Genomic DNA, 26,473 nt, shown 5'->3' on the forward strand with positions numbered 1-26,473 from the left:
ATCTCAGTACAGAAAACATCAGGAGAATAACTAAACAAGTTTGGTATTAACTTTATTCTATTTTCTGTATAACTTTAAGTACATAAAGGTTTATTTCCACAGGCCTCAGGTAATGGGCAGAAGTCACAGGACAATCTCTCTTCCTCTTTTCCCACAAAAAAAAAAAAAAAAGGTTGCATATTTTGGTCAGTGTGTCCTAGAGAGAATTCTGGGTTTGCGATACCAATGCTGTGCAAGACTCTGGTGTAAACCAAGCCCCAAACAGCTGCAGTGGAGGTCTTAGCCCTATCCAGGTCCCTACGAGGAGGCCTCAGCTGCTGAGCGTGACAAGCAGGAGGAGTGGACACGGTGACAGTCATCTGGCAGGAAGGAGGACCGCCAGACTCCTTGGAATGCTGTGTTTTTCTTCCCCCCTTTTTTCTAAGTTGTTCCCCCATGGGAATCGGGGCGGGGGAGGGGGTTAAGACTTTTTGGGAACTGCTACTGTCCTGCAGCTGCAAGAGGAATGCCTGCTGTGTGTGGTAGATGCCGACCCAGGATGGAATGCAGAATGAAGGATGCTTCTAGGAAACAAGTCTGCTTGGAATGCTGGGTGGCAATGCTTAGCTTTTGGTCAAGAGCAACCCTGGCCTCACTTGTCAACGCTGAAAACTAGGTTGGCTAGAACCTCATGGAATCACTGGCTCCCGCTACCTCCATGCTCACTGTTAGAACAGCATGCATTCCAGGGTGTCTTGAACCCTCAAGGACTGTTTGTTGGTAGAATGACCCCAGAGCTGAAAGCTTCAGTGTCCCAGTCTGGGCCGGAAGCTCCATAAGCTCGGACTGCGGTGCAGCCGCGCTGATGTGGAGAAGCTGCACCTTCCGGTGAAAATCCACTGACCTGCTGTCCCGCCCGTCTCAGCCTGAGGTATATTCAGTGAAGGCAGGTAGCTGGGCTTCTCAGAGCAGAGAAGCAGTTTAAGAGCAGAAAGGTAGAGGAAATCTAGAAAAGAACCGTCTCCATACAGATGTATCCCATGGTGTGAAGGGAGAGGGCACAGGACCCATGCATTCACTTATCCAGCGATTTCTGTCACTGTGGTGACCAACTTCTGTCCGTTCCACAAGGTCTTGAACTGCTCAGGGACTGGGAACTCGTTCTGCAAAATAGAAGTAACAGGTTGATGGGGCTGGAGAGGACTCGGTGGTTAAGAGCACTACCCATGGAGTGGCTTAGCACCCTTTGTAATTCCAGTTCCAGGTGACCCAGTGCTCTCCTCTGACCTTAGGCAGGTGCACACATGGAGTGAGACAAACACCCTCCCCAGCCATGCTGTTCTGCATCTGCACCGTTGACTGTTTAGTGCTCTGTGGTCCTGGACACTTAGCTCTACACAACAGCCTGGGTTTTTTTTGGTGGGGGCGGGCAGTACTCTTACTCTTAGTGAACTAGAATGGCAGGGTCACTCTGGAACCCCCTTTATAGGACTGTCTGGCTTCTGTGTACACTGATGTTGGGATTTACCTGCAGACATAGGATATCCATCAATGAGTTTTCTCTAATTCAGTAAGTATTTGGTCCTGTCTCAGTTGTCTGAGACAGAGTAGGAAGATTTTGAGTTTGAGGCCAAACTGAGTTGTGTGCTAAGACCCTACAGGGAATTCAGGTGTATGCAACAGTCCCAGCGTATTCCTTGTTTTTAATGTCCTATTCCTCAGAGATGCAGTTCAGTGGGAAGAATGTTTGCCCAGCATGCACAAGCTGGTTCAATCTCATATAGCCCTGTGCTATACGACTGTATCTCAGCACTTAGGAGGTGGAGGCAGTAGGATCACCAATGAGCTCCAGACCAGCCAGAATACAAGAGACACTGTGGAAGGAAGGATGGAAAGGAAAGGAAAGGAAAGGAAAGGAAAGGAAAGGAAAGGAAAGGAAAGGAAAGGAAAGGAAAGGAAAGGAAAGGAAACTTACAAAATCACCGCCTTCTGTAGGAATGAGGACGTTCATCTCAGAAGATTTGGCACTGACTATCTCGCAGTCCAGGGAGTTCTTACTCAGGTAAGCGTGGCAGCCATCTGTTTTGTTAATGGAAATGGTTGGCACTTTTCCCATCACCTGCAAGGGGAAAAAACCAAGACAACTGAGTCCCAGCTCATATGAGCGACTCAGCTGCACAGGGTACTCACTGTTTTAATGAGTACACTACTTCACAAAAGCCCCCAGTGCACACCAGACATTAGAGACTGGGGGTGGTCCAGGGCCACCAGGAAAGAGCTGGGCCAGGTCCTGGAAAGAGCTCCCTTAAAGAGCCAAGTTCTGCCACATCCAAAGTAGCTCAGCTTACAGACTTTGGAGAATCAGATTCCTGCCCAAGGAACATCTGTGAGTCTGCTGTGTCTCTCAATTAATTCTTCAGGGACCAAAAGGAGAAGCCAAGACATCAGGTTACCTGAACTTTGACATCCCTACTATTGATTATCTCCACAATGCCCACCACGTCATCAAACACCAGGCCAAGCTTCTTACAGTTATCTAGAAGAAAGGAAGCAGATGAACAGTGGCATGAAAAGGACTGTAATCCAGGACTGGACAAAGAAAGACGCAGAAAGTGGCTCTAGCCCTAGGGCAGCAAGGGGGACTCACCTACTGTAATGGAATTGATTTTGCCCTTGATTTGCAATGTCGTGTTGACACACTTGTAGATGTAAGCCACCTGCTTCAGCTCAGTGTCATCGATCACCAGGTTGGAAACATTCTCCTGGTTTTCCTGATGAAGACACATCCCAGGATTCTTAGCACGAAGCACACATCAGCAAAAACAATGCCTCATCCCAAACCTTTGTTCTCCCACCAAAAGCCAGAACCCCGCACTCTTCAGCTAAACTCTGCTTAAAGACTTCTTCCTAGTCCCTTCCCGGAGTCCAGGCTCCGTAACTCACCACTCTCCATTTCTTGCCTTCCAGTTCCAGCAGAGCTGGCTCCTTCTTTGTGGCTGGTTTGGGGGAGGGGCTAGTTTGGGGTTTAGGTGCAGAGAATGGTTTGGGGCCACTCCGAACTGGACCACTCTGAGCTTTCAGGGCAGGGTTCTTGTGAGTCTTCATGTCATCAGATACATGTTTCAGGGCTGTAAGAACACACCACAGCTGCCTCGTCCCTGCTCTTCATGACAGAGCTTTGGGCTGAGGCAATAAACAAGGTCTGCTATTACTAGTCCTTAGCAGAAACTTAAAACTCAAGCTCTTGAGAGGCCATCTTGCAAATCAGCTTTGGAGAACTGCTTTTATGGTTTCTCTTGTCCTCTAAGTTATATGGTTTTATTTAAAAAAAAAAAAAAAAAGTGTGTGTTGAAGGTAAAGAAGGAGCAAGGATAATGTGTGAGGCACTAAAACAGATCTAGAAAGGTATGCACTACAAACACGGAATGCATGTAATAATAAAAAGGGGAAAGTATGTCATGGTGAAGAAAATCAGTGAAAAAACTAACCCTCCTCATCAATGCTGGCATTTGAAACTGCCTACCTTTCTCTTAGTGTGTGTTACACACAGAAATGTGTTCCACTGTGGTTTTTCATACATGTATGGAATGTGTTTTTCTCATATTCACCCCCATTACCTTCCTTGCTCCCCCTTCACTCCTGCTGGTTCCTTCCTCTCCCCACAAGTTCCCTTCTACTTCCTGTCTCTGTGAGACACAGTGAGTTTCATCAGGCATACTTTTAGGAGCATGGGTAAGAGGTTATTTACTGGATTTCTTCTGTCGTCTAGTCTCTACTCATGCTGTGTTCTTTGGTTACAGCCATACTGAGTGTTAGCAAATCTGATCTAGTTAATTCATACTCAATTAAAAAAAGCTCTCTCGTTTTTCTAACTTTTTTTTTTGGAAAAGATTACATAGTAAACAGGCTGGCCCAAAGTATACTGACTGCATAAAGCAAGAATGAGTGCCAGTTTTTGTTCTACCACTGCTTCTGGCTGTAATGTATTTGATTTTGGAGGTAAAGCTGTTTTATGAGGGGGGACAGTGAGATCCTCCTTATTCCATGGGGCTGGAGATCCATAGTGCTCTAAGAGGTAGTAATGATACCTGCTACTGCCTTAACCATTACATGGTTCCTTTGTTGGAAAATGTGTTTCTCATGGCTGTACAGTATTCTATCAAGAGGACACACCACAGTTAACAGCCATTTCCCTTAACGCCTCATATTTCCCTAATTATACTACTACTGGCTACTATAAATAACAGTGTACATAAAAATATTTTTCTATTTTTTATATGTACATTCTTAGTCAATAAGTCAAGTAAGAATTCCACTGGCTAGGTATAGAAGTGTCTACTTTCTCTGTAACGGTAGGTCCCTATTTGGCAAGCTTCCCATGTGACAAGTACACATCTTGAGAAGTTAGCATCCCAACACGATGACTACAGAGACCATGGAACCGTGCCACAGGCTCTGGGAAAACTGCCAACACCAAGAGCTGGCCAAGGAGGTGCCCTGTACATGCTACTTAGTGACTTCACTGTCATTACCCTGTTCAATGTCTACTTCTTAAAATTATGTACTTGGTTATGAACTTACTGCAGGGAGGGAGGGCAGTCGGGACAACTCGCAGGAGTTGGATCCCTCCTTCCTCCAAGTGGATCTCAGGAGTCAAATTCAAATCATCAATCAGGCTTGGGGTGTGCACCCGAGTCTGTCAGCTGCTCTTTTACTGAAAGTTATTATTGTGGACAGGAGGAATCATGCTAGTGTGCATACAGTAGAGTCAATTTTTCGTCATTTTTGTGGCTTCTAGGGGCTGAATTCAGAGACTACCAGGCTTGGCCTACAAACATCTTTTTACCTTCTGAGCCATCTTACTGGTCCATTGGTCACCAAACTTAAATTCAAGTTTGATGTCCTTTTGAGTAACCTGAAGGCAAGTGACCCCCCCAAATGAATGTTCCCAACACACAAGCCAGGATTCTGGTTTGGACTAGTATTTGGTTGATGAAGTCTAATGTGAGCCATTTGCTTTAACAACTGCCCATGCCAAAATACTCACCATGTGTGATGCTTTCCCCCTGATTAATCTGTGCAAACAGTGCTGAGCGTGAAGCAGAGTCGTCAGAGCCAGAACTGGTAGGAACTGGGGGAGGAGGAGGGCCTGGTGGGGGAGGAGGTGGGCCTGATCCCACAGAAGGTCCAGATGGCAATCCACTCAGTTCTTTTGCCACAGGCCCCTGAACAGAAATGCAAGAATATAGTCATACACACCTTATTCTTGGTATTTTTCTTTATTTGCTATGGGCTGTGTATTTATTATAGCATCTAACTTGTTAATTTATAATAGGGGTCTGTCTTTGTATTTTTAAATTTAACTTACTCTTTTATTTTAATGTCTAGGAGTGTTTTGCCTACATGCATGTCTGTGTTCCACATGTGCTCCTGGTAGTTGAGGACAGAAGAGGGTGTTGGAATTATAGACAATTGTGAGCTGCCCTGTGGGCAGAATTGAAACCAGGTCTGCGAACTGCTGATCAGCCAGAGCTCTTAACTGCCGGACCATCTCCACAGCATCCCTTTTCTGGCCTTGGTGACTTAAGTGTGAGAAGCCAGTAGATCCTATCCTGGGGAGAGGAAGAGGGAAAGAAGGAAGACTCACTAACCGTCTTGCTCCAGGCCAGGCCAGTGGTATGGAACTCCTTGATGTAAGCCTGCAGTTCTGTCCATATACTCAAGTAAGCTCTAACCCAGTCCACATGCTTTTTATCCCTGTGAAAATTTAAAAAGAAGTTTAGAGTATGGTAGCAGCTCCAGAACCCCGCCTGCCCACTGGCTCGCATCCTCCTACTGTGGCATTTCTTAGGCTCTGCTCAGTGGCAGCTTCCCTACCATCAATAATATCCTTTTAATTAGTTAATGTGTATGGGCATCCTGCCTACAAGTATACCTATATGCCACATGTTTGCCTGATGTCCAAGGAGGCCAGGATAGGGTGTTGGATCCTGACTGGAGTTATAGATGTTTGTGGGTGTTAGGAATCAAAGCAGGGTCCTCCCCAGGAGCAGCCATCTCTCTAGCCTCTCATCAGTGATGTTTTTAAAAGAAAAAAGCAAACTGGCCATAATGGTGCACACCTTTTTTCCAGATAGAGGAGGTGGATCTCTGAGTTTAAAGCCTGGTCTACAGAGTAAGTTCCAGGACAACCAGGGCTCAAACAAGCAAACAAGCAAACAAACAAACAAAAAATAAACAACAAAAAAAAAGAACCAAAACCGAACCTTACCTCTTACCCTAATTAGACCAAACTCTAGCAGAACAGGGACACTGGGTTACATGTTCATCTTTGACAACAGTGTTTATCAATGTTTTTGTTAGGACCAATTTTTCCCCCCAAAATATACCACAGGCAGAACCTAATAGCAAAGTTGTTAAAAACACATTTCTGTAGGAAGCCACAGCACAGCCAAGATTAGTGAAGCATTGCCATGGGACTAAGGGATCCATGAGTGCAGTGCACATGTCAAAATATGCTCCCAACTACAGTGCTTCTTTCAGAGGAAACAATCAGCTGGGCAGAGGTGGTGCAAGCCTTTAATCACAGCACTCATGAGACTCTTTGAGTTCAAAGCCAGCCTGGTCTACAGATCGAGTTCCAGGACAGCCAAGGCTACACACAGAGAAAAACCTGTCTCAAAAAATAAAAATAAACAAACAAAACCAAAAAGAAAGAAAACGGGGTGTGTGTGTGTGTGTGTGTGTGTGTGTGTGTGTGTGTGTGTGTGTGTGCGCGCGCGTGCGCGCAACAATCAGCATTTATTATAAAAGACACACTGCATTGTGTCTAGAACAATCCTTCTCTTTCTAAACGTTAGCTGGAAGGTTCTGTGATTACTTAGCCCAACACCTAGTTTCTTCATCGATAGAATTATAGAATGATACGGGAGGGCTGGAGAGATGATGGCTCAGTGGTTAAGAGCACTTCCAGAGGTCCTGAGTTCAAATCCCAGCAACCACATGGTGGTTCACAACCATCTGTAATGAGACCTGATGCCCTCTTCTGGTGTGTCTGAAGATAGCTACACTGTACTTGTACATAATAAATAAGTCTTTTATAAAAAAATGATAGGGTAAGTTCCAAACAGGGTATATGTAATTCCAGGCATCTAGAAGGAATTTTAAAAGTATGTGGAGTTGTGGGACACATTTCACACAAATGAAGGCTTTTTTCTTACACACATTCAACAAGTGTCTGCTGACTGATGATGTCTGGATAGTTATAGAGCTAAGAAACTGCAGTCACTCCAGTTCAAAATTAGCAATGGAGAAGTCACTTAGGACTAGCAGGTTATGCGGTTAGTGAGAACACAATGACTCCTTTCTTCATACTGGTGTTGGCTAGGCAGCCTCACTGTCAGTTTACTTGAATACATGAATATACAAGGTAATTTTCTAGTTAAGTTCAACTGACCCCTTTGTCATAGCACCACTGAGACAGCAACAGAAGAAAAAAATCTGATACAAACAAGCAACGTAACGATCTGGAGAGATGGCTAAGTAGTTTAGAGCAGTGGCTGCTCTTACATGGACCCAGCATCAACTCCTAGCACCCACATGATGTCTCATAAGATCTGTAATTCCAGTTCCACAGGATCCAAAGCTCTCTTCTGGCTTCTGAAGACACCAGACACGCACAGGATACATAGATTTACACAGATGTGAAAAACCCATACACATAAATAAATAAATAAATAAATAAATAAATAAATAAACAAACCAACCAACCAACCAACCAACCAACCAACCAACCAGTAATTTGAAAATAGTAACTTAAAGGGCACTAATCCATGTTACCTCCAGTATAACCCCTTAAACCTGGAGGGTAAGGACTAGGAAACTAAAGAGCGCCTGACATTCAGAGTGAAAAAAAAAAAAACGCAAACAGAAATATTTCCTGCTTGCAAATGCAGTTTCTCTCAGCTGGGATCTACCAAGCTTCCAAGGAACAGCCTTGAAGTGAGAAGACCAATACACAGCTCACTCCAGAAGGTAACAGCTGCATTCGCCCTGCCCCCTGGCTAGACTCACACATCTCTGTACTCCTTGAGGACTCGGTTTGTGTAAAACATGGCGGCATCATTCATCTCTTTCACAAAGGGGCCGGGTTTCGCAGCCTGTGGAGGAAGAAGCAGCCAGTGACAGAGAGCCTCTGCAGCCATTTCTCCTTCCCTGCTTACACCTGCCCTTCCCTCTTACCAGAGCCACCCAGCCCAGGGCCTGGATGCTTTCACTGACAGCTGATAGATGATTGAAAAACTTGCTGCCTCGGTTCTTCTCCCGGAAGGTTATAACTTCCTGGATCTGCTCCGAGATAGGGGCCAACAAATCCGAGAGTTTATTCTAGGAGATGGGAAACAACTGTGGTAAGTATTTCTAAAAAACCGACACATGAGGATCAACTCTTGACTCTGAAGGCAAACTCTTCAGTTTTTAGACTATACTCTACATAGCCTAGAATCCAGAATACTCCCGCCACTAAGGTAAACTTTGTATCAACCCCACCTTGGCTCAGATGGCTGAGATACTGCTCACATCAGGTTCCTCTGCACAAAGTTTCAAGTCCTCAGGAGAGACTTAGTGCTTGGACCTACATTCTATACCAGAAGAGCACCTCCCTCCATTCAGGTCATTTGTCTCTTTTCTGACCCCCTAAGAGAAGACATGGCTTATTTTGTGTTCCCTGCGTTCTCTTTTCCACTTATCTAAACACTTCATGAGCTTTCGGCTTTTAGCCTCATGTGGCAGCCTTTTTACCCCAGCTGCCATAAGCTTCTGTATCGTATGTCAACACAACCAATCTGATACCTTACCATACAACTCTGCGAACTATCCCAGATCCGTGTGTGTCCTGCCTCTCCTTCCCCTTGCCTCTCTGTAAAACAGGGTCTCGTGCATTCCAGGCCGCCCTTCACTCCTCCTGATTTCTGTCTCCACGTCCCAAATGCTAGAATTAAAGGTATACTACCAAACCTGCTGCTGCTGCTTCTGTTAATTTTTCAAAGGCCAGGGCTTTGTCTGAGTTCTCCTTTGTCCTCAACGCACCCTGAGCTACACAGCAGATGCTGAGTAGAGAGCTGGTGATTCAAATGCCACCGTGATGCTACCATTCAAAGCCACTTAGTGAAATGGATGAGCCCTGCGTTCCCATTTTTTGATCCTCCCTTCAAAAACCTGGTTTTTGTGTCAGTTCTCAGGTCCTGTGTGCACACAGTCTACCAAGAAGTGTGAAAACTTCTCTAAAGTACTAATCAGTGAATATTTGTTCCCCAAAAAAAACTCATTTCCATACATAGGTGGAAGATAAGATTGGCCTGCAGTCTGTGGTTTTGCTAACCTTGGTCTAAACATGGCAATGTCTCAGCTGCTTTATTCATCTGGGAAAGTATGAACTTGGAGAAAAGACTGAGGTAAAACACTCTCGTCACTCAAGACAGATATTTAAATTATCTGCACTGTTTTCATAGACTTAGGCATGACAAGATCAACGGTTTTATTTATTTCAGCCTTAGCAGGAAAACTTGTTTTAGCATCCTCTGTGACCAGGAAAGCCTAAGACAAGTTAATAATCTTTCCTTCTGAGAAAGCTCTCGATTCTCTAACTTAATTTTCCATATCAGGTAGCAGAAAATGCTGAAGTAAGAGTCGAGTTAAAGGGAGGGTAAAGGATGAAGGGAGACCCAGTTTCAAAGGCTTAGGATCCCCACCACAGCCTTGCCGCCCGTCAAACACCAGAGCTGCCTCCATTTCCTGACAAAAGTAGCAACGTCCCAGGGGCAACTAAAGTAATGGACAAAATGACAGAAAACAAAAAGTCACTGGGGACCAGTAACTACCCATGGCACAGTCCCAAGGGGCACCTGAGGTTGCTTTTATGTCTGTACATTACTGTGTATTACCGTAGCATGTTGTGACAGCCTCTTGGAAATTTCTGTTTGCCATGAGCATCAGACCAAACTAAACTACCTAATAAACTTACACCGGCTGGCTGCTGGCACTGAGAAGCTGTAACCAGGAGAGCTCGCTCCAACTTCAGGCCTGTGTGGACCATCTCCGCCTGCAGGAAAAAACAATCTGCTGTTCATGACACTTGACATGTAAGTATAACATCCACATCCATAGACCCTGGATACCAAACCCGCCATCCACACATCTGCTTCATGTATTCCAGAGTTCAAGGACTGGTACCAGAATCACATTCACTTCTGTTCCTGTTGGAACTGTCAATGACAAATAGCCAGGACTGGAAATGAGGATAACCCGTCTGAGGTGAAGGCAAGTTAGTGAGCTCATGTGAAGTACTCTGGGATCTATCTGTTTGGGTTCTTTGTCCATTCATCTGTTCGTTTGTTTGTTTGTTTGTTTGTTTGTTTTCTGAGATGCTAGGGATAGAATCCAAGGCTCAGTAAATGGTATAAAAATATTCTACCTCTGAGGTAATAATATATCCCAGCCCCAAGAAAACTTGCTTAAATTTACTTTTATTTTTATTCATGTGTCTCTGTGCAGTTCCCAACACAGGCCAGAAGAGGGTGTGAGACCCGTGAAGTGGAGCTGGGAATTGCTGTGAAGCGCCTGAAGTGGGTGCTGGGAAGAGAGTTCAAGCCATCTGCAAGGGCATCTCTCTAGCTCCTTTTTTTTTTGATGTTTTGAGACAGGAACTTAAAAGTGTGACATCCTCCTGCTGTAGTCTCCCAGGACTAGGCAGACAGTCAGGAACTACCACACTGCAACTAGATTTGTACTTTCAGAGATAAAAGTGACATAAGTTTTTAAAAAAAAATGCTTTCAAGGGGCTGGAGAGAGCTCAATAGTTAAGAGCACCAGCTGTTCTTCCAAGGGACCCAGAGTTAGTTCCCAGCACCCATCATGGCTTACCCACATCATCTGTAACTCTGCTTCTAGGGGGTTCAGTGCCCTCGTCTGGCCTCTCTGGGCACAATGCACACAACTGGTATATGGACATGCGTGCAGGGAAAACACCCGGACACATAGGATTTTTTTTAAAGGTTGCTTAAGTTCTTTCTCAAATGCTACACAATTGTCTGAAGTAAAACCACCATTCCCCCACCAGTGGAAAGTCCCAGCACTGCTCCACAGAGCTCACTCCTCTCAAACCCTGCCAACAGCTAGTGTATAAGGGACGCAGGGCCAGTTAGAGAGATCCTAAATACGGTTACTGTTTAGAAATGATCATTCAGTGCACCAGCAAAAAGGTGCCAGGCCTCAGAAGAGTGGCAGAGTGTCTGAGTGTGGGATGCAGGTGGTGGTGACCGTGTAGGAGGCAGAGCATGATGGGAAGTGGGAGGACAGGCATCTGTCATTGCCTACTTCACAGAGGGCTAAATGAGAAAGTAATCCATGTTAGCACAGCTAATAACTACATGCATGGTTTGACAGATGCTAAGTCATCAAAGTGACTCTTTCTCCACTCGGTTACACAACGTTAGAATAAGACCGCAAGGGCCTTCTCCACCACAAAGATGAACACAGCTGTATTTCATGACCAAACAAGCCGTGTCATAAAAGAAACACATAGAGTATGTAGTAAAACAGGAGGCCTAGAAAAATGGACCCCATTTCTGTTCTGGACCAACAAAGGTAGAAGAAAAGGAGTCAGGAGGCTCCCAGGGGCCCCTACACTGAGGGTGAAGAAAGCATCCAGTCATTAAATAGGAAGGAAAAGAAGGCCCACATCCTTACGTGTTTCTGCACATCTCCCCCAATCTCCTTACTCATCTTCAAGTACTCCGCCACGGGATTGGCAAGCAGCGAGTCAAATGCTTGCACATATGGAACTGCTCCTGGGAAAGGCAAACACAAACAATAGGAAGACCTAGTCATGCACCAGAAGGACTAAAAAAATAGACATGAGTGATGTGTACTGGCACTTATGTGGTCAACAGAGGACAACTTCAGATATCGGTCCTTCCTGCCTTCTACTTGACAGAGCATCCCTTCTTGTTCACTACTGCACGCACCTGGCTAACTGGCCTACAAGCTTCCAGGATGTCCTTTCCTCCCAACTTGACACAGGAGCACTGGGATTGTAGACACATACTACTGTGTTCAGCGTTAAGAGGGTTCTGTGGATCTGAACTCAGGTCTTCAAGCATGTACGGCAAGCACTTAACCCCAGTGAGCCACATCCCCAGACAGATGTTCCTTGCAAGTGGAGAGCCAATGAGACACAATGCACAGAAAACTAGAGCAGGAGTCAGGCAACAGAGCTCTCTCTCTAACCCCATCACTAACTGAATCTGTGACATCCTTACTGTCTGGGCTTAATGTTACTTATCTATAAATTGAAATAAACATGGAGATTCTCTAAGATCCCTTTCATCTCTTAACAGCCTGTGTCTGGCTAGTGTAAAGGCAAAATGGATAACTGGCCAAATCACTTAGAAAGAAGAAACTAGTATCACTTGTCATTTGACAGAATGACTAGAATCATTCTGCTAAAGAAAGGACAGGAAACATCACACAAGCAGGAAGTTCTTGCGTTAAAATTACTTAACCACAGGGAGGTCTGTACCAAGTCACTTCCTTCCGTATCTGTTCACAGGAGATGAACTACCTACATTTAGTCTGGGAGGTAAGTTCCAAAGAAGAAGGTTCACCAGGACAGAAAAATTAGGCCAGGCTCACACAGAGCACCCAAGTGGGTCTGGCTTACCTTTTGAAGGACTGTCTCCATATCCACAGTGCATGTCAGAAGTATGTGACACCGCCTCCAGGCGGCCCACTGCCCTCTCCAATCTTTCTACAAGATTTTGCATGTCAGCCATAATGTTCCACCTGCTGAAACAGATCAAGTGTCTGATGTTATTTTAATATTATACCCACATGAGGTGGGGAGGATACCAATTTTGTGGAACAGGATAATTTAGTAATAAAATACAGGGGGAAAGTCATCTAGAACATTTGCAAAACCATGCAGACTTCATTAAGTAAGAAAACTACTCAGGAAAAAGTGTTCACTGATGCAAATCTTATTCAAATGCTTGAGGACTTAGTATATACTAACAGGTATTTATGTAGGAGTTTAGAATTTACAAAGTAGGCCACACATGCTTTCTCAGGTTAAACCGCCCTACAACTATTTGGGATAATTAACTATACTCCTTTTGGGGGATGAGAGGTTTAGCCCAGGTCTTCATCAATATTAGATAAGCGCTCTACCACTGAGTCACACCCTCAATCAATAATCATACACTTAAAGATAGATATTTAATTTTTAGCAATATTTAATGACTTGCCTCTAGTAACACACTAATCACCACAGAAGCCAACATTCAAACCTCCGAGCTATATGTTCAATGTGGTTTCCACCCCACCCCCAACTTCCTGTCTGCAGTGGGACATCACATACCAGGAAAAATGCCATCCTCACTAACTTCTTACTGAAGGTGGGGAGAGGGTGTTTAACTTATATACTAATAGACATCAAACAGACAGGGAAAAAGCTAAAGGTGACAGAAGCTGCAGACAGAGTGGCATAGAGTTTCAGAGATGGGCTGAATACATCAGCTGGGAGATCAGATAAGGGTATCATGAAGCTGCCATCTGACCCAAGCTCAAAAGAGAACGGGTGGGGTCTGGATATGCAGCCAAGGAGACCACAGACTGAAAGCTTGCCATACACTTTTCAGAGAACCTTTCCTGAACCAGCGTCACTCACTGTCTTAAGACGCTGGAGAGTAAGCCCCAAGAGGGGAGAAAAGGCTGCTTATCTCAGTTGCCCCTTTACTTCACTCGTCCTTCTAGACCACTGACTACCAGGCTGCTTAGGCTCAAGGCCGAAGGTGTGCAGTGTTTATTTAGGACTCATAACATTATAAAACCACACTATACACATATACACATTATAAAACCACATTATACACATCATACACATCATACACATCATACACATCATACACATCATACACATTATACACATTATATACATTATACACATTATACACATCATACACATCATACACATTATACACATTATAAAACCACAGGAGAACAAGCGTTCTGACCGTTGCCTGGTCTACACATCCAAGTGGGAAACATTACCTGTCTGCACCTGGACAAGGTAACTGTGATTGTAGAACTTCAGTTAAAGCCTTGACTTATATTCTGTTCATCAAAGCATTAGGTAATTCAAGTAACTGAAGATGAGTAGACTCAGTGACTCCACGACAATCAGAATCTTCCCCAAAATGATAGCTACCATGCCAGAGTATCTCACTCTTCCACATTAGCCTCCCCGCGCAGGAGATAAGCAGCTCACCGACAATACAATCTCTGTTCATTCTTCTCTATGTGCGGGTCCTATCTCTCTGATCCAGTTCCTTGTTACCAAATGTTATTTACGAGTGCCGGGAGGGGGGAAAATAGTAAAAATAATCATGAGAAACCAACTTTTCTGTTTCCTGAACTGAAGCAGCAGCAGGAACCTCTGGGTCTCACAGGGAACAGACCTGGACCTGGGGCAGCAGAACCACCAAGCAACTTCATACTGCTCCTTTGATCCACTCTGGGTACTGCCCAGGGCAGACTCACATGTAACCCACACTATAAATCTAGGGGAATAAACTAAATCCCAAAGCTGCCATCCATGCAAAGCACTCAGTTCTGCTATACAACATGCTCTGTCACACATAAGGTGGGCAGTGAGGCCAGTGCTAACACAGAAAATACAGTAATGGAAAATGCAATACAAACTGTAGATCGGTACATGCTACCATAGCCGTGAAAACTAATGTCATTTTATCTTAAGATTTATCTTTATTTTACATGAGTGGGTTTTTGCTTACAAGTATGTCTGTCCATTTTATATATACGAATGGCCCACAGAAGCCAGAAGAGGGGATCAGATTTCCTGGAACTGAAGCTACAGACATCTGTGAGCTGCCGTATGGGTGGTTAAATTGAACCCAGGTCTTCAGGTAGTGCAGCCAATGCTCTTAACCACTAAGAGCAGAGCTGGGGAGGAAGAGGCATTGCATTTCAGTCTAAGGTGCCTTTGGGACAGCCAGGTTTAGATGTCTAAATGGACGCTGGATCTGATTCTGAATCCCAGGAGAATGGCCTGACTTGAATATGCTGCTCAGGTCTCCATCTCTCCAGCCCTGACATCTAATTTACAAGGTTTAATAATAATAATAATAGTATTAGGGGCTGAAAACATGGATCAATGGTTTAAAAAAAAAAAGTGTGTACTCCTCTCAGAGGACCCGAGTTCTGTTCCTAGCACCCACTTCAGCGAATTCACAACCACCTAGAATTCCAACTTCAGGGGATATAATGACTCTGGCCTCTGGGAACACTTATATTTACATGTAGATACACAAATATACATAATTTTAAAAAATAAATCTTCCTCTAACTTCCAAGTTGCGCAAGATGATGAACTCCAAATCTTCCTGTTTCTACCTCCCACATGCTAAAAATACAGGTATGAACCACCTTTCCTGGTTATAAAACTACCATTTATAGCTAATCTCCTCCTACCACTAGCCAAATAGAGAGCAGTAACCAGGGCTTTGGGGTTGCTTTGTTTTGTGGGAATAGAGTGTGACTTGATAGGTTGTGAGAAAGAATGCCCAAAAGCAAAGGGACCAAAAAGACAAACCAAATGACCTGCCTCTTTCCTCCCAGGTGCTCAGATTATAAGTGTGAGCCACCACTTCCAGCAAGACACACCTCTTCCTACCCTACACACTCTCTCAGACGGATCAGGTCCACCTCTCCCCAGCCCTCAACTGCCGTTACTATAGAAACACATCCAACCTGCTTGCAAGCACCTATCTATTAAAGACCTCAGAGCAGCATATTCAAGTCAAGCCATTCTTCTGTGATTCAGAATCTTAGATCCAGCTTCCATGTAAACCTGGCTGTCCCAAACATACCTCAAACTGAAATGCAATTCCTCACCTTCCCCAGTATGGCTATCCCAAGCCCTCTCCACACTGTCTCAGTGATCCGGCACTGCTGGCAGTCACAAAATTGCCCAAAATAATAACCTGGAAACTGTTAGCCATAATACAGTGAACCAGAGTGGTCTTTCTGTTGTGTTGTTTGTTTTGTAGAAACAGGACAGGAAGGGCTCAAAACTCCTGCTTCTCCTGCCTACACCTCCCAAATGCTACATGAAACACTATCTTAAACACATCTACAGGGCTGGGGATTTAGCTCAGTGGTAGAGCACTTACCTAGGAAGCGCAAAGCCCTGGGTTCGGTCCCCAGCTCAAAAAAAAAAAACACATCTACAGGCTTCACTCTGCACACCTCAAGAATAGATGTCCCTCGCCTTCATCATGACCTTAACAAAAAAAAAAAAAAAAAAAAAAACCTATAGGGGGGTGGGGGGGGGGAGAAAATCACTTAGACTTTGCCTTGGTTACTGCCGTAAGTTCCTAGCTAGTCTCCCCTAAATTCAGCAATATATCCTTTCTTCAGCCACGTCAAATGCAAATATAATTAGGATGTTTTGGTTTTTTTTTTAAATCTTGTGTAGATGTGTGTGGATATGGGGGGTAGAGGGAAGGCGCCGAGAACAACTTTTCATGTTTTCATGTGTTGATTCTCCCCTTCTGCCTTGTTTTGGGGCAGGGTCTCTCAGTGTTTCTTGAGGTAGCACTGTGTATGTGATCTTTGGTTGATTCTGTCTCTGCCTCCCATCTTGCTAGAAGAATGTGTGGATTATACACGCCCCAACATCCACCTGGGTTATTTTTCCAACATGGGTTCCGGAATCAAACTCAAATCAATAGATTTGCACAGCATGAGCTTCCCCTTACTGTGCTATTGCCCTGGCCCACAACAGTACCATGTTTTGATTTAATACCGTTCGGTATTCCCCAAAGCATTCAGGATAAAGTCCAAATTGCCTTTCCATGATCTGGCCCTGTGTTATCACTTACAGTCACTTGGTCTGACCTCCTACTCCACCTATCTTAACCACGTCAGCAACCAACTTACTTGCACTTCCATAAAAAGCCATGTCTTCTTTCACTCACTAAACTAATCACCCTGCGTGGTTACACTTTGCCCCAGCTCAGGAACTCTTACTGTCCTTGGAGTCTCAGGTAAGAGACTGCCTACCTCAAAAGCACCTCCATTCATGTACTTTCATGATACTGCGCACTGATCTCTACCACACACAGAGGCTCAAAATCACTAATAACCAACAAACAGGGCTGGGTGAGCTAGCTCATCATACAAGGGTACCTGCTAAGCATAGTTAGAGCCCAGGAACCCTCCTGCAAGGGGAAAAACTCCTGCAAGTTGTCCTTTCACCTCCATGCTTCTGCACAGATGTACAGGGACACAGACAGATGGATGAACAGATGGATAAACATATACAATAGATCAGCAGATCAGTAGAGAGATGAGATAGATGGATGGATGGATGGATGGATGGATGGATGGATGGATGGATGGATGGATGGATAAATGTAAAAGAACCAACAGGCAATTTGCCACCCTAGGGCAGGGATCATGCCTTGTCCTTGTAAGTCCAACATTAGAAAATTAACAGGGGTAAAACTACAGTAGGTTACAGTGGACCTTTGGACAGACGAACAAATATGAGTGGGACCCTAATCCACCAACATCTAAAACGGACCTGGCCTCTCTCCTTTCTGTCAACTCTGTGGGAAAAATTTCTTCTTCCTTCTCAAAATTTTCTGCTTGTTTTTATAAAATCTTACAAATAATGTTCACCTAAAAGTAAATGCTGCCTTCTTAGGCACAAATTACTGTGTAGTATCTTGAAACTAAGTAACACAGGAAAATAGTTTTGCTTATTTGAATATATCATTTTAGGGCAGGCAAGATGGCACAGAAGGTAAAAGTACACGCTACCAAGCCTGACAACCTGAGTTCAATACCCAGGACCCACAAGGCAGGAAGAGAACCAATTCCAGCAACCCATCCTTGTCTAGAAATACTATACAGAAACACTATAAACACTATAAAGAAAACACTATAAAGTCTTTGATCTCAGCACTTGGAAAGCAGAGGCAGAGGAAGGTAGATCTCTGAGTTCAAGGTCAACCTGGTCTACAGAGTGAGTTCTCAAAGAGCCAGGGCTACACAGAGAAACCCTGTCTCAATAAATAAATAAATAAATAAATAAATAAATAAATAAATAAATAAATAAATAAATAAATAAATAAATAGTGAGAGAGAGAGAGAGAGAGAGAGAGAGTGAGTGTGTGTGTGTGTGTGTGTGTGTGTGTGTGTGTGTTGTGTAGGGGGAATAAACTGAGCCATTTCTCCAAGTCCACTTACAAGCCCCCACACACACAAATACATAAATTTTTTTGTGTGTTGGATCTATGTGAGTTTGAAGTAGCCTGGTCTACATAGTGAGTTCCAGGCCAGCAAGAGCTACAGAGTAAGGCCTTTTCTCAAAAATAATAAAATTTTAAAAAATAGACTATGTTTTAAAAAAAAAAAGTCAAGAATGCATACAGTGTGGAAATAAGGCTGGCTAAGCAGGCAAGCTGGGTCAGATATCCTAGAAAATGCAGCCAGTGTCACGCTGGTTTGCTATAATGATGGGAATGAGCGATGGGATCAGATCAAAGGAAGCAAAGCATTAACAAACAGAACAGGATTTGAGTGAAAGGGAAATATCAGGGTCTGTATGGCTGCTCACCTATCTAGCTGCTCCAAAATGCTCAGGGAAAGACGAAGGCTACTGAAGACTCTGGGGGTTGGTGGAGCAGGGACTTACTGAACAGCACTGGTTGGCACAGAATTAATTCACTGTGTACACCTGCTGGCCTCAAGTTTATGGAGATCTGCTTGCTTCTGCCTGGAGTGCTGGGATTAAAGACAGGCTATCTATCATGCCCAACTCAACAAAATGACATTTCAAATAAAAGACAAAAAACCTACAATAATTGGCACCTGAAAACCATCAATGAGCCTACAATCAATCCCCTTTTAAGCAACTGAGGACCTGGCACCTGAATTAAGTGCCGGGATTATTCTTTAAAGATGAAATAGTTTCCCTGCCCAAAAGGGGAGGGGCAGAGCTACCTTCCATAGAACCAGCTTCTCAGGATTAAAAGTAACTGGAGAAATCACCTTACAAAAACTCCATTCGGTGCCACAGTGGTCCCTTCAACATTCTTAGCAATTAGCTGGGCAGCCTGTGATCAAGCACCTTCAGGGACAGAGAATCCTAGACTTCTGAGACAGCCCACTCTACTCAGACAGCTCAAAGTATTCCTTATATGGAGGCAAACTTGCCTCCCTGCAACTTCCACCCACTGCTCTCAGCTCTGCCCTTGGAGGGCACACACGAGTGTGAACCAGACAGAACAAGGGCAACTGTGTGGTCCTGACTGAAAGCACTACAGCATTCAGAAGGGAGAGGAGGGCAAGTCTAGAGTTACAAGTATGGGGCCCTTACGAGAATGACGTTAGGGCAGTAGCAGGTTATAGTTACAGAAGAAAAAAAAAAAAAGGATGTCTGCTTCAGATGTACAGAGTCTGAAGAGAAAATGAAGATTCTAAATAAAAATGTCCAATAGGTATTTAGACAGAGAGCCTGGGAAAGGATCAAGACTGGAGATAATGTTTATAAGTCACTGGCAAGAAAAGCTTCATGACATCACCATGCAGGGTAGAAGGAAACTATGAGCCTGATTCCCCAGCAATTTCTTTTGCAGTCTGAAACCAAGAAAAACTAGAAGTGGCTTGCCAAAACTGCTCCGTGTGCATCATTCTGTATTTTGTGGTACTAGAGACAGAGCCCAGAGCCTGGCCTCGTACGCACTACACTGAGCCACTGAGCTACGTAGGCAACTAGGAACCTCTGGATCTCTTCATCCCAACAACTTCTTACTATTCATTAACTCATGCACAAGGCCACGGGCTGGGTCACCACAGCAGCTCTGCTCACAACTCAAGAGGCCATTAAACCAATAGTGAGAAATGGTTTCTACTTTATCCCATGGGAGGTCTAAGTCATCAGTTCATATAAAACGGAAATGAAAACAATTGTCCAAGTCAGCCTATATTCTTAATAAGCCAACTGCCCTTAAAATTCTTCTCTTGTCCTGGCAGTGGTGGTGCACACCTTTAATTCCAGCACTCGGGAGGCAGAGGCAGGTAAGTCTCTGAGTTCAAGACCAGCATGGCCTACAGAATGAAATCTAGGACAGCCAGGGCTACGCAAAGAAACCCTGTCCCAAAAACAAAAACAAAACAAAACCTAAACAAAAAAATGAGAGAGAACGAAGAAAGAAAAAAAAATGCTTTCTTGGTCTTGTCTTTTAAGCCTGTTGAGATTTCATCCTAAGAAAGTAAACTGTTACAATGTACTGAAAGGGATAACACCAAGATGTTCAGTGCAATGTTACCTATCTACCCATCTACAGTCAATGTACCTGGGGCTCCTGGTTTTGGGGAACAGCTAAATGGTCTAAGGAGGGAAAAATTTTTGAAAATAAGATTTACAATAGCTAGTACATTACCGAGTTTTCAGCAAATTACCCTTTTTTGCTTAACATTGACATAGAAGTATAGTGTTTAAGAAATAAAGAAAGTCTTTAATCCAGTACCCAGGAAGCAGAGGCCGCTGGTCTACATACTGAGATCCTATTTCAAAAAAAGACTGGGGAATGAGGGAGACCACTAGCTCCTGGGTTGTCTCTTTCGAGCCAGCACAGCGCTATAATGCATTAGTTAGTTCTATCCCTAATGATACATAGAAATTCTTAGTGCTAGGTTCTGGACATGCTAATAGGAAAGGCCTACATGCAGACTGATGTTCTGGTTGGTTTTTTTATCAACCGGACACAAGCTAGAGCTATCAGAGAGAAAGGAGACCCTAAACGGAGAAAAATGCCTCCGTAAGATCCAGCTGTAAGGCATCTTAATTAGTGATCAATGGGGGAAGCCCAGGCCATTTGTGACAGTGCCATCCCTGGGCAGGTAGTCCTGGGTTGGATAAGAAGGGGACTGCACAAGGCGTGGGAAGCCAGCCAGTAAACAGCACTCCTCCTTATTTCTGTCTAAGCTCCTGCCCTGTTCCTGTCCTGACCTCCTTCAATGATGAACAGTGTTGTGGAAGTGTAAGCCAAATAAACCCTTTCCTCCCCAACCTGCTTTTTGGTCACGGTGTTTGTTGCAACAACAGAAATTCTAAGACAGCTGACTTAACCCAGAAACCAAAGAATCAACTCTGTAAAGATGTCATCTAAATCTAACCCGGATCAGGAGCCACTCTTCTTCCCTAAGATTTTGGTTTCACCGATGAAACCAATGACATTTAGTGCCCAAGTCACTGCCACCTGAGGATTAGATTAAAAGAGAAAAGAAAAGCCTATCTTCTACGGAGGGAAGGAATCCAAGTCAATATCAGGGCTGGTCTCCTATTCCCTCCTGCTGCGGTCCTCTATCTGAGACTCCAGGCGTGGCGTGTGAGGTGAAAGGAGTAATATGGCCTAAGCTGAAGTCAGACTTGGGAACTAGCTGTTTCAATGGTTTGGGGCTAACAGATAACTGTGTGGCTATGAATCCTCTCTCCCTTAGACTGAAAAGAGTACAATGAACATTCAGCAGGCCCTTCTTACTTCACTGTGTCTATATTGAGTAGCGAACAACTGCACTGCTGATTTCAGCCTGGGTGGGTGCTTTAATAGAACAGCCTTTCCAACTCACAAACATAAAGATATTTCCAAAGATGATATCCATCCTTAGCCATGATTCAGCTACAGCTATAGATATGAAAAGATCTGTGATTCTAAGTCTATAATTAATTTAAATATAGAAGTTGTAATGGCCTCTGGAGGAAGAAAAGAGCTAAAAACACTCCCCCACCCCCAAAAAAAACCTCAAACAAAAATAGCAAGGCTGTTTATTCCTTCCATTAAACATTTCAGCCATTTTCCAGCCAAATGGAAAAGTTTGGCACATGTCTGGTAATAGAAGGCAGACAAAGCTGCACTGTAGCAGAGGAATATTTTTAGAGCTTTGACTTTTTTTTAGTTGGGTTTACATAACGGTATATCAAGAAGAAAGTTTTATGGTGAAAAAGTTATGTTAATTTAAAGGAAGAAACTACAAGACTATCAACTCTGCGATCCCCATCCGCTAAACCCAAGCGAGCTAACTGCTAGCAATCCGAACATGACCAAAGCGGAGTCTACGTATCCATACCATCAGGGAGAGGCAACTCTGCTAGCCTTCCAGGTAACCAACACAAACCTGCAGCCAATCACCGGCCTTTCTCTATTAAAGGACTGCAAGCCAGGCCGCCGGAGCCCCGACTCAGTGGTTATGGGCAGCTGCTTTCAGAAAAGACCCTGAGGTTCCCAGTTCCATACCAGGCAGTTACAGCCATTTGTAACTCCAGTTTCTTCTTCTGGCCTCCATGATAACCAACATGAACATGGTGTACATACATACACTTGGGACACAAATACACATAAAATAAAAAATGAGTGTTAAAAAAACTAAGTAAGTGAAACAGGGGTCTTAGGAGGGTGGTGAGGACTTCCTTGAAAGCACAATAACTTCCCAGTATCTTAATGAAAACAAATGATTTATCCATCAAGAGTATGATGCTTATAATGTGCCATACGCTGTGCTGAATCCAGCTCAGAGTCTCCGCGGAGGCATTAGCTGAGGAAATAAGACCCTGTAGGAACACAGCTATGTTTTCTATTACTCTTGTTTATTGTGTGTGGATGCCTACATGCTACAGGGCGTGGGCAGAGGTCAGAGGACAACTTGCAGGAGTCAGATCTCTCCTTCCACCATGTGAGTCCCAAGGAGAGAACTCAAGGGCTGTGTTTAGCAGCAGGGGTCTTTATATTATAAGCCATTGCCCCAGCCCACCTACGAAGTTTTCTTAAGCAGTTCTCCACCAGGAAAAATTCTTTCCTCCAGGAAACATTTAACAATATCTCAAGACGTTTTTGGCTATCACAACTGAGGAAGTGATACCAGCATCCAATGGATAGAGGCCAGGGATGCCGCCAAGCATCTTACAGGACAGCCCCGAATGTCAACTGTGCCAAAGTTGGGGGGGAAAAAGCTGGTCTAATATAAGAAGCATAAGGGGAGAACAAATGACTCACATAAAATGCTAATCTAAATTAGAAAGTCAAGTCTGAAAATTAATTTAGACAAGTGTCTGAGTGGGGCTGTGCCACAGCTCATTGGTAGACAGGCAAGCACAAAGCCCTGGGTTGAATAGCGAACACTTCTAGAACAAAATAAAATACAATACAACGAAGCACAACACATCAAAGTCTAATTGTAGAGGGCTGGTAAGCTGGAAAAGAAATTTAGACTTGGTTCTTTGGGACTATGAAGTCCGTGAGAATAATGGACAAAAGGTGCAAAAAAATTTTTCAAGAACTTTAAAAGATTCACTATGGTACAGAAGCTGGAGTGTTAGGTTCAGAAGACAGGTTAATGACAGATAAACTGATGATGGTATTTAAAGAAATAATCACAACCCTTGGTAAGACACAATGTATGGTCCTCGGGTTTCAAATCTCAGCGTTAAATTTCAAGCCAAAGGGTTTTACTTCCAATAAGGCTTTGTATTTGCTTTTTTTAAGCAAAATGAACCTTGTACTTATAGTTTCACAGAAAACCAAAATGAAGAAGTCGTTCTTTTAAACCAGTCTCCAGTTTAAAAAAAAAAAAAAAAAAAAAAAAAAAAAAAAAAAAAAAACAACAAAAACTCATGCACTATCATGAACGTGGTTGAAAAAAATCCCCCCTCAGGATGGAAACATTGCACCAACAATGCCTCCTCAGAGCCAGCTGCACTCGAGAAGTCTCCTGTCCCTACCTACCACTTGGTCTGCAGACTTAAGTTATACTTTAACATGCTTTCAATGCCACCAATTTTATTAAACTTCTCTGCACCATTAATATGCTCAGTTGACCTACAGAGTATTTCTGCAAGGTAGGAAGTACCCACAGAGAGCTTTACATGCTGGGCTACAGCAACTCGATTGGTAAACCAACAACTACAAGATAAAATCCAGACACATTCAGATGAAGACATCCAAAGCCCCTGACAGCCTGCCAGACACCCCACCCCACTCCCAGTTTCTACCAAACTCCAGGCCTGAGTATTCCTCTGAGCAGTACAGGTCACACCCTCTTCTCCACACCTTTACAATCTGCCCTGGCTAGACCAGCACGTTCACATCTGTGCTTAGGGGTACTGATACCCAGAAGGCTCCAGACTTTGTTTTTCTTTGTCACTTCATGGTTTTACTTCTCTTTCCAAAGAGCCTTTTATATTCCTTATCTAAATGGTACCATCAGTATCTGAGGCCAGAAGAGCAGCAATTTCTAGACTACAACTATTTCTTTACTCCTGAAAATAACAACCTCCAGTTCCTTGGATTCCAGCCTTCGTATTTGCCCCAGGCTTCAGCTCGTGACTCTCCTGCCTCAAACCCCAGGTGCTGACATTACAGACACACACGACCACATATGGCCAAGACTCCAGTTTAATACTGCTCTAACACGACCCCTCTCGGTCATTTCCACTGCCCCTCTCTAGCTCAAGCCATGACACAGCAACAGCTTTCAACTATTGACCTACTCCAGTAGCTGGTCCCTTCCCATTCTGCCAAGTGGGAAAACCCTTCAAAGTATCCACATAGCTTCCAGGCTAAAATCCAAATTCATTAGCATGCTTCCAAGGGCCTCCCTATTTGACTCCACAACCTCTCATTTTCTCCACTTCTCCAAGTAATACCGAAACCGCAACAAAACTGACTAGTCACTGTCTTTCACGTGCCTAGGTCTCTATGCCTTTCCATCTACAGTACTCTGCCTAGAAATTCGTTTCTCAGGCTTATTATATGCCTAAGGAAATCTTGAAACACTCAAGTCCCTCATTTCTGCCTACAAGTGTGGCTCTGATATTTCTCCTGTTCTCAGTGCCTCTGTGCTCGCACAGTGCACACACTCAGCCACCGTTGATTTGTTGGCTCCTCCCATACTGCACATCCCACAAGAGAACAAGTGTATTCCTAAGCCACAAGGGCTAAGTGCCTAATCTCATGCTTTTTCACACATACTGAGGTCCAATAAATGCTTGGCAAATGATGAAATGTGCTGTCCTAACCCTGGATTTTCACTTCGAGGGAAAGCAAGACAAAGAGCTTCACGGGACAGTTCTGATACTAACCTCTATCTAATGTATTCTCACCCCCCCCCACGCCCCTGATCTTTCAAAAAGGTTCCTGACTCCCTTGCTGCATCCTTCCTCAGCATCCTCACCACCTTTAAAACTATTTAACTGTCTTCCACTGTTAACTTAATAGGGTCAAGGACTAGACTTTTCAAAACTGTATTCAATGAAATCTTCCATATTGCCAACACAGAATAAACACAGCAATCCTATGGCCACAGGCACTTGGCAACTGTGCCAGACCCAACCTGAATCATCTGACTTCAGACCCAGAAGTGGCCAGCACCTCCCATAAAGTTAGCTTGGATTTCTAGTTAACAGTGGCAGTCTAAGTGTAAGGGGAGCTCGCCGATTGCAAACGCAGGGCTTACTAGCCTACCTTAAATTTAACAGGCATTCCAAATTTTTAACTTTTTTTTTTAATTCTACAAACCAGATAGCCTTTAACCTGCAGCTGCCCAGATCGAAAGTTAGAGAGGTTCCAAGGAAATGACTGTGGAAAGGATCTGGGTCTGGAAACCTCTCTCTAAAACCAGATCTTTTCTTCTCCGAGATCAAGTTACCCATCCAAGCAATGGGAACAAGACCTGGTCAGAAGGAAATTCTAAGGTCTCACAGGTTCCATTCAGTTAGTTAGGATACCTTTAGGAATCAGGCCTCCGCGGAGGCTGATAGGCAGAGCTGCGAAATGAAGGGGAAAGTGGCTTCCTCAGGACTTCCCGGCTCAATGTGGTACCCCAGCCTCACCTCAAGAGACCGCACCCAGGAGCCCCGGATGGCCGAAGGGCTCCAACCCCGACCCTTTCAGCAGGACTCCCCAATTGCGCGTAAGCTAACAAGGCCGTTAGGAACGGCCAGGACCCGGTGGGCCCCAAAGACCACCCCAATCCTTAACCAACCACCAACCCTCACCTTAAGAGTTCCGCCTCACCTCCGGACTGCGATCAGCCGCTCTCCACTTCCGGCAAGAACCGCCCAGCGGTCTTAGCGCGACCCACTTCCGGGCCCTCACTGGGCGCGGCACCCCCACCGGAAATGAGCCACCGGCTGTAACGCTAGCCCGAGAGAGAGGAAGAAGTTTGGCCGCTCGGCTCGTGACTCCGCCCTCATTCCCCGCCACCGGAGAGAGAATCTGGCCTAGGAGCGCTTGAAAAAGGGTTCCGCCCCCAAGGAAGCGGGGAGGGAGGAAGATGCGGGGGGAAAGGGCGTGTCCACAGTTGGGCACGCCCCGGAACCCAGACCAATAAGAAACTGGAGTTCCTAGCCAAG

The 26,473-nt window shown here is 44.4% G+C and overlaps 1 protein-coding gene across 13 annotated transcripts in view; it reads right to left on the minus strand.

Moving 5' to 3' along the window:
- Positions 1-35: 35 nt before the first annotated feature.
- Cap1 (cyclase associated actin cytoskeleton regulatory protein 1) overlaps positions 36-26,473 on the minus strand; it is an 80,414-nt gene continuing 53,976 nt past the window's right edge. For 4 of the 13 annotated variants that reach the window (XM_063288342.1, XM_063288341.1, XM_039110702.2 and 1 more), the window contains 12 exons: positions 12,698-12,822; positions 11,725-11,825; positions 10,001-10,078; positions 8,221-8,364; positions 8,053-8,138; positions 5,631-5,736; positions 5,027-5,204; positions 2,923-3,107; positions 2,627-2,750; positions 2,433-2,515; positions 1,955-2,098; positions 36-1,142 (listed from right to left, as the gene is read on the minus strand). In XM_063288342.1, coding sequence (XP_063144412.1) covers positions 1,059-1,142; positions 1,955-2,098; positions 2,433-2,515; positions 2,627-2,750; positions 2,923-3,107; positions 5,027-5,204; positions 5,631-5,736; positions 8,053-8,138; positions 8,221-8,364; positions 10,001-10,078; positions 11,725-11,825; positions 12,698-12,809 — 1,425 coding nt within the window. In that variant the 5' untranslated portion in view covers positions 12,810-12,822 and the 3' untranslated portion in view covers positions 36-1,058. 13 annotated transcript variants of the gene reach the window in all.

The sequence above is a fragment of the Rattus norvegicus genome, chromosome 5 (assembly GCF_036323735.1).
Source record: "Rattus norvegicus strain BN/NHsdMcwi chromosome 5, GRCr8, whole genome shotgun sequence".
Taxonomy (NCBI): domain Eukaryota; kingdom Metazoa; phylum Chordata; class Mammalia; order Rodentia; family Muridae; genus Rattus; species Rattus norvegicus.